The sequence below is a fragment of the Oreochromis niloticus genome, linkage group LG13, assembly GCF_001858045.2.
Source record: "Oreochromis niloticus isolate F11D_XX linkage group LG13, O_niloticus_UMD_NMBU, whole genome shotgun sequence".
Classification (NCBI taxonomy): domain Eukaryota; kingdom Metazoa; phylum Chordata; class Actinopteri; order Cichliformes; family Cichlidae; genus Oreochromis; species Oreochromis niloticus.
In genome coordinates, this window is record NC_031978.2 from 26,395,544 (window position 1) to 26,410,051 (window position 14,508).

The following is a 14,508-nucleotide window of genomic DNA, read 5'->3' on the forward strand; positions in this document are numbered from 1 at the left end:
GATGCAGCTGCTCGGCCATCAAAACCCATTCCAGGAAGCTCCATACGCACTGCTCTTGAGCTTTTAAAGACTTGTGTAGCTTTTTCAGTATGTTTGAACCATTTTTAACATTTTTTTAGGAGCAGCAGAACAGTGTAGTTAAAAAATTCTGGTAAACTGACTATACTGTTGTCTTAGCAGAAAGAACAAATGGACAAAGTTAAAACGAGCTTTAAGCTAAATGGAGCATGTATCCCATCCTGCCTTGTATCAAGGGCTCAGGGTGGTAGTGCAATGTTGTGGGGAATATTTTCCTGGTACTCTTTGGACCCTTTAGTGTCAACTGAGCATCGTTCAAAGGCCAAAGGCTACCTGGGTATTACTGTATACGCTGTCCATGCATGCACCCATCTTCTGATGGTTCTAACAATGCACATGTCACCACAAAGTGCATCATGTCAAACTGGTATCTTGAAACTTTACTGTTAAGTAAAAGTTGCCAAAGGTTGGCTGTATTTCTTTTGATTCCAGTATTGTACGTGAAATTTCTTTGAGCACAGCATGCGTTGTTTGAATATTTGTGTGCTTGTAATGACTTATTATAGTCTAACGAGACTATAAAACCCCAACACAACTCTTAAAGTTGTACTAATTTTAAAACATACACAACATAAATGTCATTATTTTCATCTTCAAAGTTGTAGTAAATGGCCTCAGGGCACAAAAAAAGAAATAAACTAAAAAAAAAAATCAAGATATGACTGTCACTTTGTCCTTTCTAAATGGAACTGAATATGCACCATAATTGTAATTATCAGACAATTTTCTCTTGCACCCACAGAGCTACTCAAGAAAGGTGGAAGAGAAATTGGATTCATTGCTCGTGCAACGATTGCTGCTGGCAGTGTGAGAGCCATTCGTCTTAGTGATAGAATTTCATCGGTCTCACGTTTGGATGGGGGCCAGCACCCTCATATACAACTGACTGATTGGGATGGCGGATGGGTGGGGGTAAACAGTCAAACAATTAGTGGCGTCTGCCCCGTGACACCCGTTAACCCCCAGAACTCCGCGGTAATGAGATCTGTGTAATAATTTCTGTGTAGCAGACAGAAACAAGGTGTGCTTATTAAAGTGACGAAATGAACAGAGGCTGTGGTAATTAGATGTAGAATAAAGGCCTGTAATGATTTCATCACCCTCGCCTAAATCAACAAATCATTGCTGTTTGGTCTACTGAAGCAGATCCATTATTGCAGATAATTACAGCAAAGACCTGCTGAAACCTTTTCTTTTACATTCCTGACCGCCATAGCACAGGAATCATAACAACAGGAGACATGCTGTAATTACCTCTTGGGAAACAAAAGGAATAGATGAATTCAGCTGATTAAATCTTTTTTCAGTCTGCATTTCTGTCCGATCCATATGCAGCCGTATTCCCCGGATAAACGCTCCTAATCATCAACGGCTTGCGTATACAGTACCTGAGTGTGTGCAAAGGCCGTGCACGAGCTTGCGGGCTCTCCGGGGAAATGCCCACAAAGGCTCTCATTTTTAGGCAGTAAGCTAATTAAAGCGGCAGAGCAGATGGTGCAGGCTTGGTCCGGACATAATGAGACGGTGAGTGGCGAGACGAACTGGACATGGCAGGACAGCTGTGAGGGGTTTGTGAGGTGACCAGAATTCAGGCGTCTCCCAGGAGCGAGAGGCCTCGCTGGCAGTCGAGAGGAGCAGAATTTAAAGTCCATGAAAACTTTATGAGCAGCTTTTTAAGAAGAAGAAGAAGAAGAAGCAGCAGCTACTGGATTAGTAATTGTTTACTTCCTCCAAGTGTGTGTTGGTTGAAAATACTTCACTGGAAATGAGTAATACCACGTCAGCACAGTGTTTTTCAAAAAAAAGAAAAAAAAATATTATTTTTTCTCTCGCTCACATCCTCAATCACTCGATCTTGGCAGGTGGTTTTTGGTAAACACCAAATCCTCAGCACCTGTTGCCAGAGGCTTTTCCTGTCTGCCAGCTCTCACCAACTCTGCTCCCAAATATTAAAAAAAAAAAGAGAGAGAGAGAGACACAAGTGAAAAAAACAACTGCGCCATTACCAAAGTAGGTGTTTCTTTTTTTTTCCTGGATGGAAGTTAAGTGGCGCACAACAATACCGACACAAACTCACAAAAGCGGCGATTCCTAGAGGTGCAGAAATACTTTGGAGAGCTCATCTCAGAGATGTTCCACGCTCCTATTGTGCCTCGCGCGAGGAAGAGGTCAAGGCCGGCCGAAGCAAGCGCTCCCAGGCGTGAAGGGGTGAAGTTTGAGGATGTCAGGCTGTACCTGGTGGAGAGGAAAATGGGCCGCAGCAGGAGAAGCTTTCTGACCGAGCTGGCCAGGTCAAAGGGCTTTATTGTGGAAGACGTCCTCAGGTTTGGGAACCAAAAAAAAAGCTTGCCATTTGTGTCATTCACAGACTTAGCAAGGCTTGCCACCTAAAAGCTTTTCTCAATGTGAAGCTGAAAAGAGCTTTAATGTAAGGGGAGGAGGGGAGTGGGTACACCTTTATTTTCTGGGTTTGTATTTCCTGGAAGCAAACAGACTGGTTTGATCTGGCAGTTGACTTTTGAGGCCTCTAGTTTAACCCTAGAAGCATTCAGCAAAAGCATTTTCTGGCAGTCAAGCTTATGACTTCAAAATTAAATACTTTCCATGCCTACAAAAAGTTTTATTATAGTCTGAAAAAAAAAACAATTAAAATTTTGTGGAATAATTGCCTGTGCACAGAATTTTTGACTGATCGGAGTGGGAAAAACATGCCTGGACTTCAACACTGAGACATCCAAAGTTACTTTTTGGCACTTTTCTGCAAACTTCTTTTTTTCTTAGAAGCTATGGCCCAATTAGCTAAATAGAGAGCGACTATTGTCTCATGAATAGTTAATTAAGAAGGGTTAGGGCATCCATCCTGCCTCCTCTTCACCTTAGTGGATTTCCCCCCCCCTGAGCCATTACTCACAGCTCCACACATAAATACGTTAAAAGCAGGGGGAAGAAATTGGCTAAACCAGCTGCAGCTTGTTGGCAGCCAGAGAACTACAAACAATAGAAGAAAGGTAACAGAGCACACGCAAACTTTTTAATGAGTTTGGTGAAAGTTTTTTTTTTTTTTGTTAAGTCTCACTTAAGAAGAGATGTTCTGTGAGCTTGTTCCTTGGGATGATGATTCATCTATTGCGCGGTAATTACAGACGCAGCGTGCCTCCGTCGTTTTTTCTGCCTCTAATTGAAAGTATCTTTTTAAAGTCCCAAACTGTGAGCACAGCAGAAGTCCTCCGCTTGACACCAGAGATGCTTTAGAGTCAGGCTTCTTTGTTAACGCAACATCCCGTTATTTAGATGTCGACTTTGTTTTCAGTGCTGGGCGTTAAGCTCAGAGTTTGAGCTCCTCTGGTGAGCAGGTGTTTTTGTTTGTGTTTTTCATTGCTTTGCTTTCATGGAAAGTGAGGGCAATTTCTCCTTCTAAGTTAACATTAGCTCAAGGTTGGAAAATGGTTGAAGTTGAGCATATGATGTAGGGTGTATGTACAGGGTTTAGGCAAAGGGTCCCCATGAGTATGCTATAACCAGCGTAAGAGCCTGTGTGTGTTTGTGCGCGAGACAGAGAGAGAGTGTTTAAATGCGTGTCTAAGTGGGCCTGCCAGCCGTGCACCAGCTTGGCCATGGCAGCATTCCCAGAAACACAGCTTGAGCGCTCCTACGGTTACACTTGGCTTGATACAATTGTTTGAAACCAACGACAGGAAGTAGAGCGTGCCCGCCTCAAACTGACATTAATTCTGCAAGCCGACAAAACTGCTATCAGCTGCAGTTTGATAGCAACACCTCACGTGCCTAGTCTTACACACGTTATAGGCAGACTGCCTCCAGCATATGGTCAGATGCACTGCCTGCTTTCCTCTGAGCATAAAGGAACATGCTCGTACACGCACACGCACAATCACACGACGCACATACACACAGGTTTCCACATTGTATGAATTTCAAGGCCTGTGCGCATGAACATGGATCAAAATATTGACATGTTTGTCCTGGGTGACTGATGAGCTGCATTACATGCTGTTTCGCAAATGGGAATAACACACACACACGCACACATACTTACCCCATTAGTTTAGGTCATAGGCACCATTTTTCAAACGCTTTGTTTTCTGAGGAATGATGTTTTATCCTTGAATTTGTCACAGCAGTTAGATATGATGTTGGATGTGACTGTACACATGAGCCTTTGGTGCAGCTGCTGTAAAACAAAAATCAGTGGCAGAGAATTAAAAACATTTAGCTCAATATGCATCAATATTTATCGTATGCTCGTGTTCTAACATATGTTACCCGAGTTCCACTACTAATTATTCCCTCCCACTGAACCTTCATTCCCAATGCAAGCCGTACCTCAACACCCACATCAAGCTAGCAAGCTAGCAAGCTAGCAATCACTTCGCGGGCCACCTTCACATTCTTTTTATTACTTTTTTTGTGGACACTAACACATTTATTCATTTATTTGTTTTCTCTGTACACTACCACACTGGATTTTAAATCAAACAATTTGTATGTAATTGAATTTGAGTATTTTTACCTTCAAGCAACAAAAGCGCTATATTAGCTGTGCTGTTTAAGACTTACCACCACTTTCATAGGCTCAAAAGTAATTGGACAATGGTTTGGGCAGTTGCAACTGAGATTTACCAGAATGGGGAAAGGAGAAAGGTATGGAAAAGGAGAGAAACGTCTCATGATCTGAAGCATAACACATTATCTGTTAAGAATGGTAAGGGTATAGAAACGGCATGTACGGCTAGCATGTGAAACTGGGCCTCCAGTGTTTCTTGATGATGTGGCTGCTGATACAAGGTAGCAGGAGGAATTCTGTGTACATGGCTATACTGCAGTTTTGCAGTATAGCCAAAACTGCAGTATAGCACTTTTGTGTCAAAACTACAAAAGTTGTGTCAACGTCCAAAACATATGGACATAAACGAATGGAGGAGCATCCACGATGCATGGAGGTGGTGATGGCAGCTGGGTTGAGTGTAGTCTCTTTTTAAAAGTTATTGTCATACAACTACATATATCATGTGTGTTCTTGAAATGCACTTTGGAAGTCATAGTTGGCTTGGTCAATTACTATGCTTCTCTCCAGCTTTTATTTCAATAAGAGATATTTCTATTTATAAAAAAAAAAAAAGTCAGTTATTTGGAGTGATGGCAGGACTTAATTTAGCAATAAATTTAACATTTTTCACTACAGATTTTGTTTGAAGAGTAGGTCACACCTAGATCTACCGTTGGTTTTTAAAGGTGCTCTATAAATAAAGTTATTGTATTGTATTGTATTTTATTGTAGATTTGCAACAAATAGTTCTTGAATAAATCACCTGGATTGATGCCCTGCAGTGATTGGTTGCTACATTACTGGGCACTGTGTTTTGGATGGTTATTATATTGTCAGCTGACATTTTCAGGCCATTTTGCCATCAGAGACAGACTAGGCAAAGAGCCTCGAACAACTGCCATTGCTTGAAAAGTACTATAAAAATATCTTCCTCTTATAGCTTCCTCTCCTCATGTGCATTTCCTACATTTAAAGGTTGACACCATTCTCATTGCGTCAGGGTCCCACAGGGAATACAGTGCACTGATCTAATCTATTTATACTTTATTTAAGACTAACCTTTCAGAGCTCCAGCTTTTTAAATGTGGATTAATAAAAGAAAAATTTTTTTCCTTCCAGTAGCGATCATAATTAAGATATTTGGACTTTTGGGTGGACAAAGCAAACACCGTAATGGTGTAATGGTGAACTCCAAAACTATTTTCATATTTTTTTACAGATAGTTCCTTTTAGGTGGTTACAGAGACCTGCTCTGTAACTATGTCTCTGTTCATTCAATTAAAAATAACAGTTTGTTTTTAAAAAAGCTTATTTAGGCTTCTTATCTACAAACAAGTCTAAATCAAATTAGCCAAGTCCACAGCTTATCTCTTTGGTGCATTTATTTTATCATTATGATAAAAAATATATTGCACTACTGATCATGTCTATGCAAACAAAAACCTCACCGTGGTGTAAAAGTCTGTTCCGGGCATTTGCAGTCTTTGATTAGCTTGTTTTCACTTTTGGAAAGGACAGAGGGAAGCTGCTGACAGGAACTGGGCACACAGATGACTCAGGAGAGTTCTCCATATCAAAGCCCATTGACTTTAGCCTGTCCTTGTGTCTGAGCTCAGAGTCCCACTGATTCAGGGAAGAACAGTCTGGTTCTGGCCTTGCTTTCTTCCTCATTTGCATGTCAATCTGCCATTTCACATTCTGCTCAGCTACATGTTAAGATAAGGATCTGAATTTTGGGGATATGTAAACATAGTTTGATGAATATAGTTTTTTTTTTCATAATCTTAAGTCTTGGTCCAAATAGACAACTCAAACCACTTTGATTTTTGAGAGAAAGCAACCCAAGAGCCAAATCTTGATTACTGTGGTTAGACAATCATTCACGTTAAGTCTTTGGAGATCATAGTTGTCAAATGTGTCTGTTTGAGAAGCTCCTTCAGCATGTCTTTGCACTGAGGACAAGGAGGATTTTTCTGCAAAAACACTAACAATCAGTGGCCAGACTGCTAGTGATTTGACCAATTAGGCTTCAGTCTGAGCTCTGCTGGGACCTCCCATAAGGAGTCTTTCCACTGATTTACCCATGCTAAGAGAGAAGAAGAAGAGGAGGAGCATGCCGAGTGTGATTATGCACAGCTGGGCAGCCTGATTGGGTTTGGTTGTTAGATTCTGAGGCAGGAAGCACAGGGGAGGAGGCCTTGATAAAAAGCCTGTTGAGATGGTCTCGGTGGAGATGCACTGGCTGAATGAGTTCAGCTATCAAACAATCGAGAGAGGCGCTGGGGGTCTGTGGTGATTGTTGTTTACCCAGTGTCGATCCCCAAATGACACAAGTTAGACTGCAATGCTGACATCTGAGCTGCATTTCAAAAGCTTCGCTTGCACCCCTTGCTCTTTCTGAAAGCTGCCGAGCCCTAGACGTGAGCATTTTTTTTGTTAAGTCAAGCAGCGAAAGAAACCTTTCGATCAAACAAGATGAAGGAATCCCGTGAAGCAATCCTACTAATCCATAAAAAGTCCCAGAAAGTTCCTGTGTCATTCACTTTTGACATTTGCTTTTGTGATTTTTGTTGTTTGTGGTTAGAAAATGTTGGAAAATGTTTTCTTGAACTTGTCAAAGATGAGCTAAAATTGATGAAAGATGATATGTCACTGGTTCTTGGTCAAATTTTGATAAAAACCACACCAACATTCTGTCAACATGCAAATTAGCATAGCTAGTGACTCAGTCAAACTAGTGACCAGTTGCAGTTATTTGCACCAAGCAACATGATGCTTAACGGTTTAAAGCACAGGTGTCGATCTCCAGGCCTCGAGGGCCACTGTCCTGCTTGTTTTCCCACAAACCTGCCCTTGTAACTTCTTATTGGCAAAGCACACCTGATCCAGGTAATCAGCAGCAGGTAGGGCAGGGATATCTCAAAAACAAGTAGGATGCTGGCCCTCGAGTACCAGAGTTTGACACCCCTGGTTTAAAGTGTTGCAAAGGTCACCTGGTGGGAGGCAACCTTTCTCCAAACAGCTGCCTGTTCAGCTTCGACACACTGCAACCACTCTCAGGCAGATTGGCAAAGGTTTCTAAATAACAGCTATTCAGTTTTTAAACAAAAGCAGATTGCAATCATGTTGCAATCAATCTGAGGCAATCTGCACTGGTGCGATGTGCTTCTTTGTAATAAGCAACTCGTTGGTTGTATTCTGGTTGTATTCCAGTATAAAAGAAAAGTTGCAGAGTGTCCATGCCATTCTGCAGTTAAACTATTGTTGCAAGGTATTTACGTTATATTTTATATTTAACTTACCAGAGTCACGACTTCATTAAACCTGTGGTGGTGCTTAGCAGTTGAATGTGATGCTAAGCTAACCTTTAGTGAAGGAGAAGAAACTCAGAGGGGCAAAAAGACAGACAGCAGGAGAAAGCTGCCAGTAGTGTGTTGTGTTAGTATCACATCTTGAGTTAATCTGTGATTCCCACGCCCAAAATTTCACAAAGTAGTGTTTCCACTTCAAAACTGTGAAAAAAGTTGTTCAGGTCAGTTCAGTTTTAGTTCGTCTATTTCAGTTTAGCTCTTATTGTTTCACAGTGTTCAGTTTTAGATGAGTTTTTATTAGTTTCAGTGTTAGTTTTGGCTTTTGCTAATATGATATGTTAGATGACCTGATCTACAGTACAGCAATACAAACAGCTGTTACAGAAACACACTACACAGGATCCAACAGTTTATTAGTTTTTAAACCCATTTTACATTTTTAGTCTTGAGTTAAGTGTTACTTCACTATAATAACCCTAAACACAAGAGGCTGCTTAGATTTTGACACTGTTTGCATTTCTTCATGTAATAACAGGATCTCTGCAGTTCCTCTCAGCTTTTTAGCCTGTTTTAAATGTTGCTTTTGGTTCTGTGGTGTTTCGTTCTCACCAACACTATTATACTATTTTCAACCAACCCGGGCAAATTGCAGCATATTTTTTTCAATCGCAATCTAAAAAAAAAAAAAAGGATTAGATTTTAAGGTTTCTGAAATGAGAATGAATATTCTTGGAGCAAGAATTATATTTATCTAGATTCCGGCGTTTGCTGTATAGAATTTGCCAAACGTGCTGTGAAACCGCTCTTTTTCCACTTCCCCCACAGCGATGTGGTGACTCACGTGGTGTCGGAGGATAGCCAGGCCTCGTCTCTTTGGGCGTGGCTAAAAGGAGGGTCTGTGAAGAATCTGCCCGTCATGCACGTTTTGGACATCAGCTGGTTCACTGACAGCATGAGAGAGGGGAAACCTGTTGCTGTGGAGACCAGACACCTTATACAGGTTTGTGTGTTGCAAATCAGGCACAATGGCTATTAAGTGCTTAGCACTAGATGGCACTACAAACAAAACAGGATATGATTATTTACTGAAAAACAAAAACAACTGATACAATGAAAAAAAAAGAAAAGAAAGACACTTACATTGTGAAGGTATATGTTGGATATATTGCATCCAGGTTTTTCCTGCCACTGCAAATCTATAACGTCAACCCCCTGACAGGGAGCTCATATAAAAAGGACACATCTAACTCTCCCTCTGTCTCTGCTCATATTACTTCACCTCGCTGATAGCAAGAGAAACATCCTCCATATTGCGTAGGAGTGTCAAATGAACCCATCAGCTGGATGTCAGGGCTCAGAGCAGCCCACTAACACAGACACATACACATGCTCGCAGACGCGCATATTTTCCCCCTGTGAATGGCTCTATGAGAGCTTGGCAGCATATGGATCCAAAATAAAGAAATATGCTGTCTTCTTTTCCTTCCACTGTGGAGAAGGAGGGGTAAAAAACAAAACAAAGCAAAAAAAAAAAAAAATACAGTCAAGTTCTGCCAGTTTGCCAGGCTCCATCTATGCTTTCTCCTAACAGCCTGTGACGGCCTTAATGGTCACGATGAAATCTGCCGTGTTTGTGCCTCCACGTGAGAGACTGCTGTGGCAGTGTTTCCTCGGGGCCCACGTAAGCGTGGCGCATCAATGGCACGACTCTTGTCGGCCGCGTCATTAGGAGACGGGGCTAATGATGCCACGCTGACATTTATTGACCCATCTCCCCAGGTAACCGGCGAGGCCCCGTTCCTCTTGCTTGTTTTGCGATGCAGCTCCTCTCTGAAGCAAATGAGTTAACGCGCGGTGGCATTTATGCGTGTGGTGCTTCCAGTAGATTGTTTTTTATGAGTGATAAATCCATTTAAGGAGCTACCAGGAGGAGATAAAATATTCCCCAAACAGGCTACTTCTTGGGCACATTTGCCTGCGGCTCGTCATGATAGTCTGAAGATGCAATGTGTTTTTCGCTATCATAAATATTCTGCAGCAAGTCAGGGAGGAATTTTAAGTATTAAGCCCATTGAAATGTAATATTTTCTATTACTTCCTGGCTTGCAGAGAAGCTGTTTAGTGTGTTTGAGTGGAGATGTGGTAAGATGTGAGGATACTTTGCTTCAAAAGGAGTAAAAGTGGAAGCAGGTGCTACGGAGATTGTGAACGTGTGTCTGCCTTCACGCTTAGGAGATAGGTGGGCTGGGGATGATGTTTGTGGGTTAGTGTGTGGGCAAAAGGCCAAGCAGTTTCCTTTACGAGGTACGACCTCTGTGACCTTTGTGGTGCTCGTTGGATCAAGTGGCTTTTATTAACTCACCCAAGTGGCCTCAACTGACCGTGTGACAGACGTTAACGTGGAGGGGAGGAGCAGGCCTGGAAGTGTCTCTACGCTTCACAGCGTAGAGGTTCTGCGATTCTTGCCGTACCTTTTCATCTCAGCAGATGGTGTGTGAAGAAATGAGGCCCCAGTGTGCAGACTGCACACATTAGTTTAGTAACATCTAAAGCCACACAGCAAAGGTGGAGAGAACGCTGGAGAGAAAGCCAGGAGGGGATACAGCGCCTCTGAGATCAGTGTGTGAGCTTTAACTTCCACACAGTTAGAGGCCTGTGTAATAACTGAGCCCAGATGGGAGAGGGGGGGGACCAACCTCTGCATGCTGATGCACAGGCGCGGTTTTTATTTTTTATTTTTTTTGGGGTCTCCACGGACCCACAATCTCATATTGGATTAAACAAGCTGCAGCCGAGGTGGAAAAGTGATGAAGAACACCCGTGTTGTATTTAGAAGGAAAACAGTTAGAGAGTTTCACTTTTGATTGGCAGAAAATTTTCGCCGTGAAATATATTCAAAGTTATTCAATTTTTTTTTTTTTTGAAGAACAGGAAAGGCTCCTGGCAGAGAATAAATGATGAATGTTTTTTTTTTAAAATCCCTTAGCTGTTGATGCAGCCCAGGAGTGTGAGAGGTACTACTCCTTTTCATTATCTGTTGGAGACGCCACTGTTCCTCCTGCAGCATCGGTCCCAGTCAACGCTCCGTGGTGACAATCTCCTCCATCTTTCTCTTCCTCCTCTTCCTCCCCTCTCTGTGTCGCTCTCCTGCCAAATCCACAGGCAATTTTATGGACACAATGTTCCCTTTTTGTGATGTCTAATTGTCTCCAAGAATATTAATATTACATTGGTAATCCTTTTGACACATATATTACAAATGGGAAACCATTTCTTATAGAATGAAAAGGCAATTTACAGGAGGCAAATTGGATGATGGCAAGCAGATTTGTAATGCCACGGGTTAGGCAGCATAATGGATTTGGATGCCACCAGACTGTGAGATGAGTGTCATTAGCCTGTTGCCCTGGAGACACACAGTCATAAAAATAACTTCTCCAAGGCAAATGGCTACGTTTTTATGTAATTCAATTTGAACTCTTGGCTCTGCGCTCGTCAGGAATAGCCTCACACACATTTACACATTTAGCCTGTCAACAATTTGGGCTGAGAAATTAACGCACTTTATGACAGTGTGTGATTGTGTTCACGATTCTCCGGTTCTTTTCTTTTGCACACAGGAGACCTTGCCTGCATCGCCAGAAGCTACAACACCCACACCCGTGTCCACGGTGTCTCAATATGCCTGCCAGAGACGGACCACCACACAGAACAACAACAAGATTTTCACGGTGGGAAAATGCTTCTCCGGCCTCACTCTGAACCACGCTTTTACATGTTGAGCCACCAGAGGCTCGTCGCTCTTACTTTGCAATGTAAAAAGCTCCCCTAATCTGTTCTGCTCTAATTGGATGGCTGGCTTGCTTCACTCACGGGCGCTCTGACACAACTCTCCCCCAAAATACATTAACCTGCAAATGAGTAGCATCTGCAGCTGCGGCACGTTCGAGGTGCAACAGCTGACATGCCTGCGAACCCTGGCACGGGGGCTGGCACGGACACGCCCTCAGGCGCTGCGTTACGCTGAAATGGGCAGCGGACGTGACACTCCTCACAAGCGATGATGGATCTGTCCCTTCGCCATCTGGTGTGGGCGGGTGAAGGAGGGAAGGACAGAGGGGTGGGTAAATTGGGTTGCTGAAGAAGGGTTCGCTCAGGGTCCCCGACAGAATGGGAAAGTAGTTAATTGGAGTAAGTGTTGATGAGTGTGAAAGGAAGAAGGGATACGATGTTGCATTAATAACAGCAATGTAGCCGAGGGTGCTGAGAGCATCAGTCAGAAAACAGAAACAAGCCAGTGTCAGCAAACATTGCGTTTACCAAACTTCGTCAGCTATTGTCGAGTGGAACGTGTTTGGGGTTCTGACCCTTGCTTAGAGAAAACAAGCAATTTAAAGAGCTCGCGTTGGGGCCTTCTAACTTCTGAGCAACATTGTCTGACATTTTGTAGGCTAAACAATGAATCTAAAAAGTAATTTGCGATGTAATGAATGGCAGATTAATCCATAATGAAAATAGCAATTACTTCTAAATTTAATAGCGGTACTGTGACCTGAAGGAACTTAAAAGAAGAAATGGAGAATGTATGCAGAAACACATCATTATTTATTTCCTCTTTTCTTTTTTGGGGCTGTCACTGAAGCACTTTTTTGTAACTAAAACTGGATGTGAATATGAATTTGAAGTTTTAAAATGTGCAATATTACTGTAAACTGAGTGGCTATGTGTGTGTTTATGTGGGACTGCGGAGACCCCCTGATGAGTTTCCGTAAGACGTATTAAGCACAGCTCGCAGAGGGCCTGAGCATCTGTTTCATAATGACTCTTTACTTCTCACTGATGGCAAATGTACATAAAAGATGCACACACGTGTACGGATATTGGCCCACATGTACGTTCATGCGTGTGCTGCAACACACACACACACAAAAGCACACGTGTTTTCCCACATGGACGAGCAGTTACAGATGTGCATACCCACCTGCGTCTCACCTGGGGAGCGTTGCTGTTCAATTTCTTATCTCCCCATTTCTTTCCACAGCATTAACTGCATAATTAGCAATCCCACTCAATTTCCCTATCACAGGGATTAACTCATTATCTCTGCATAAGGAAGGCCACATCAAAGCAGAATTTCTGATTAAAGTAAAAAGTTGTTCTAGCTGTGGACCCAAGAAAAACCACAGGTACAACTCCCCATAGTTAAGAAATATTTTAACTATCCAAATTGTAGAGAAATAATAATAATAATACTAATAATAAAATGTTGCCTTGTCCTGTGACTGGAAACCAATCACCTGTAGTGGCAGTGCTAAAGAGCAGCAAGCTATTGATCAACATTGGTAAAGTAATCCTTGATCAGTCCAGCTGTCCGCCTGATTGCAAGGGACAGTAATGATGTAACCTTGTGAATACCCATCTAATGAAAAAGCCTTTGAGTGTGTGAATTAGGGCTGTTGCCCTTAATACCAGTACTGACTATGAACCTGACTGTGGTAACAACTACACCAATCAGCCATAACATTATGCCCACTGACAGATGACGTGAATAACACTGATTATCTCTTAATCACAGCACCTGCTAGTGGGTGGGATATATTAGGGAGAAAGTGAACATTTTGCCCTGAAAGTTGATTTGTTAGAAGCAGGAAAAATGGACGAGAGTTTGACGAGAGCCAAACTGTGATGGCTGGACGACTGGGTCAGAGCATCTCCAAATCTCCAGCTCTTGTGGGGTGTTCCCAGTCTGCAGTGGTCAGTATCAATCAAAAGTGGTCCAAGGAAGGCACTGCGGTGAGCCAGGAACAGGGTCATGGGCAGCCAAGGCTCACTGATGCGTGTGGGGAGCGATGGCTGGGTCATGTGGTTTGATTCAATGGACTACTTAAACTGCTGAAAAAACTTAATGCTGGTTCTGATAGAATGATGTCAAAATGCACAGTTTGTTGTGTATGGGACTACATAGCTGCAGACCAGTTAGGGTACGCATGCTGACCCCTGTCCACTGCTGAAAGCACCAACAATGGGCATGTGAGAATCACAGCTGCACCACAGAGCATTGGAAGAAGGTGGCCTGGACTGATGAATCGGGTTTTCTTTAAGAACACTTGGATGGCTGGGTACACTATGAGAAGTAGACAAGTCAGCGGAGGCAGTGCGATGTTTGGGTAATATTCTACTGGGAAACCTTAGGTCCTGCCAGCCATATGAATGTTAGTTTTGCATATAACAACTACCCAAACACTGTTGCAGACCATGTACACTTTTTCATGGTATTCACTCATGGCAGTGACCTCCTTCAGCAAGATAAGGCACACTGCCACAAATCAAAAAAATAGTCTAGAGAAGTTTTGACACAAACTCAGCACCTCAAACTTGGCCCTAGATTTCAATCTAATCGAGCATGTGCTGGACAAACAACTTTGCTCCACGGTTACCCCACCTTACAACTTAAAGGACTTCAAGGATATGTTGTTAACATCTTGGTGCCAGATGCTACAGGACAGGGTTCTTGAGGAGTCCATGCCTCGATGAGTCAGACCTGTTTTGGCA

At 42.6% G+C, this 14,508-nt stretch overlaps 1 protein-coding gene across 4 annotated transcripts in view; it reads left to right on the top strand.

Moving 5' to 3' along the window:
* The first annotated feature begins 1,351 nt into the window (after positions 1-1,351).
* The window catches only part of dntt (deoxynucleotidyltransferase, terminal), a 95,396-nt gene continuing 82,239 nt past the window's right edge, over positions 1,352-14,508 (top strand). Inside the window, exons 1-3 of one of the 4 annotated variants that reach the window (XM_025897501.1) lie at positions 1,352-2,402; positions 8,782-8,956; positions 11,577-11,687. In XM_025897501.1, coding sequence (XP_025753286.1) covers positions 2,209-2,402; positions 8,782-8,956; positions 11,577-11,687 — 480 coding nt within the window. In that variant the 5' untranslated portion in view covers positions 1,352-2,208. Of the gene's footprint in view, positions 2,403-2,787; positions 3,087-8,781; positions 8,957-11,576; positions 11,688-14,508 lie in introns of those variants that run through there. The other 3 variants (XM_025897502.1, XM_003457978.5, XM_025897503.1) reach the window with 3 other exon arrangements.